This window comes from Entamoeba invadens, assembly GCF_000330505.1.
Source record: "Entamoeba invadens IP1 unplaced genomic scaffold scaff_1105074726715, whole genome shotgun sequence".
NCBI lineage: Eukaryota > Evosea > Mastigamoebida > Endamoebidae > Entamoeba > Entamoeba invadens.
The window spans coordinates 448,404-450,635 of record NW_004440286.1 but is presented as its reverse complement, the minus strand read 5'-3'; the positions used below and the strand labels follow the sequence as shown (position 1 = coordinate 450,635).

Sequence of the window (2,232 nt, the reverse complement as noted above, 5' to 3'; positions counted from 1 at the left end):
CAGGCGCTTCAAAAGATTTTTTAGTTCTTATGACAAAGGCGGATGAGGAAAGAAAGAAGTTGGAAGTCGAAATTAAGACGGAAATTGATTTTCATTACTATACTATAATTATTATTTTCATTAAATATATATTATTTTAAAACACTAATTTGGAAGCATTGTATTTCTTTTTTTTATCGCTTTAAATATTAAAAAACATTATATATATTATAGTTTTATAGTTAGTAAAGTAAAAAAATTATCAAGAAAAAAAATTGTTTGGATTTGTCATTAATTACTTTAATTATTTAAGTTATTTATTTTATTTTTTATAATAATATAATAATTAATTAAATATAATATGTAAATTAATTAATAAATAATAAATGTTAACAGGTATAATAAATTAATGATTTACTAGAAATGAAAAAACATAATTTTGGAACTATAAGAACATTTTTTTAGTATATGTTACAGTTAGACAAGTTTGCCTTAAATGGAATAGTTTGACTTAAATGGTTCACATTAATGGTTTAAAAACCAATTATTATAGTAAACAGTGGGTTAAACTAGAAAAAAATATAATGGTTAAATAGAATAATATTTAAATTATTATTAATTCTATAGTTTTATGTTACACTCTGATCTTGAAAAATAAAACCAAAACACATGTTAAGTATTGTTTTGTATATTTCAATGTGTTTGTCTCGTTGAGTTCAAACGCGCCAAAACATGTGCCGCCTCATTCGGAAACGTTTGTATTACTTTATATTTATTTTAATATGATAAATCAGCAGTATCTCCTATCGCGATGGAAGAATACCGCTTTTAACTTAACCAAATAATAATATCCATAAAAACGAATTCAACGAAAGGAAATACCGGCAAACCTCCCAAGAGTGTGATTTATTAAGAATCATCGCTTGATTTTGGCCAATAAAAAGTGGACCAACTCTTTAAAGAGCATGTCTATCTTATTTGGGTTTGTTCTTAAGAAATGCTCAAATAATAGAGAACAACAAAAATAATAATTACACACTCTAGGGAAATTAGACTGTATTTATAATTGAATTTGAACTGTTATGGTAACTTTATTTGACAAATTTTGATAAAACTTTATTGTTTGTGATTACATTAAAATGTTGGTGATGATCATGATCGTGTGATAGTTTATAATTATCTTTACTTTTTTCATTGCTTTCTTATTCTTTATGTCGTGTGTTTGGGTTTTTGGCTTGCTTTTAATTATTCAATTTTTTATATAAACTTGATAATAAAAAAGCAATTAATTAGTTCAGGTTATAGTTCAAAAAATATTATAATTGAACTATAATTTTTACCATTTAACCCAAACTTGTCGTTTAAGTCAAACTTGTCATACTGTATACATTTCTTACTATCGTTTTTTTCGAATTAAAAAACATAAAAAAGAAGTGGTAATAAAAAGATAACAATGCCCAACATCATTAAAAAAACAGTTATTTCTATTTTAAATTAAATAAAAATGGCAAAACAAACGAGGAAGTTAAAAAAGAAGATTGAATTTTTGGTAGTTATTGAGTTTTTTTTAATAACACGTATATATATATTAATAGGGTTTTTTCTATTTACAACTGATTAAGTGAAAATGATACAACTTGAGTTAAGTGGTGGGTTGGAATATGAGGCAGGAACAAATAAGACTGAATTTCCGTCTGAAGGAATTCATACGATCAAAGACGTCTTTCTGTTGATACAAAAAACGTACCCAAAACTTGGTGCAATTTTCCAAGACTCTACTGTGTTTGTATTTAACTATTAAGTATTAATATCATATTGTATAATAATAGATTAATGCATTTTAGTATTTTATTTAATTATCAATTAATAAGAATTCCTATTTTATTTTTTTATTATATTAATTTTAATATAGGTATTTTTATTATTACTGAATAGTTAATTGTATTGCTCACATTACAGAATTCCAGGGATCATTGTGTTGATCAACGATGCCGACTGGGAATTGGTGGGGTTATCCGAGGCCGAGGTGAGTGACGGGGATGTCGTCTCTTTGATTTCCTCAATTCATGGTGGATAAACTATACGTATAATTTATTTTATTATATTGGTTTGAATCAATCATTTTGTGATTATAGATTTTTTTTATTAAATTCAAATTTATTTTTTAAATAATATTTGATGAAAATATGAAATTTGTGCTCTGATAAAAATTATATTGTAATGAGTCATTAAGAGTCTATAATTATTTCATAT

The 2,232-nt window shown here is 24.6% G+C and overlaps 1 protein-coding gene across 1 annotated transcript; it reads left to right on the top strand.

Moving 5' to 3' along the window:
* Nucleotides 1-1,606: 1,606 nt before the first annotated feature.
* On the top strand, nt 1,607-2,056 carry EIN_488080 (hypothetical protein; the record flags this gene model as incomplete). Its single annotated transcript, XM_004256009.1, has 2 exons — nt 1,607-1,761; nt 1,939-2,056. The coding sequence occupies 2 exons, from the start codon at nt 1,607-1,609 to the stop codon at nt 2,054-2,056; spliced, it is 273 nt and encodes a 90-aa protein (XP_004256057.1).
* Between the last annotated feature and the right edge of the window lie 176 nt (nt 2,057-2,232).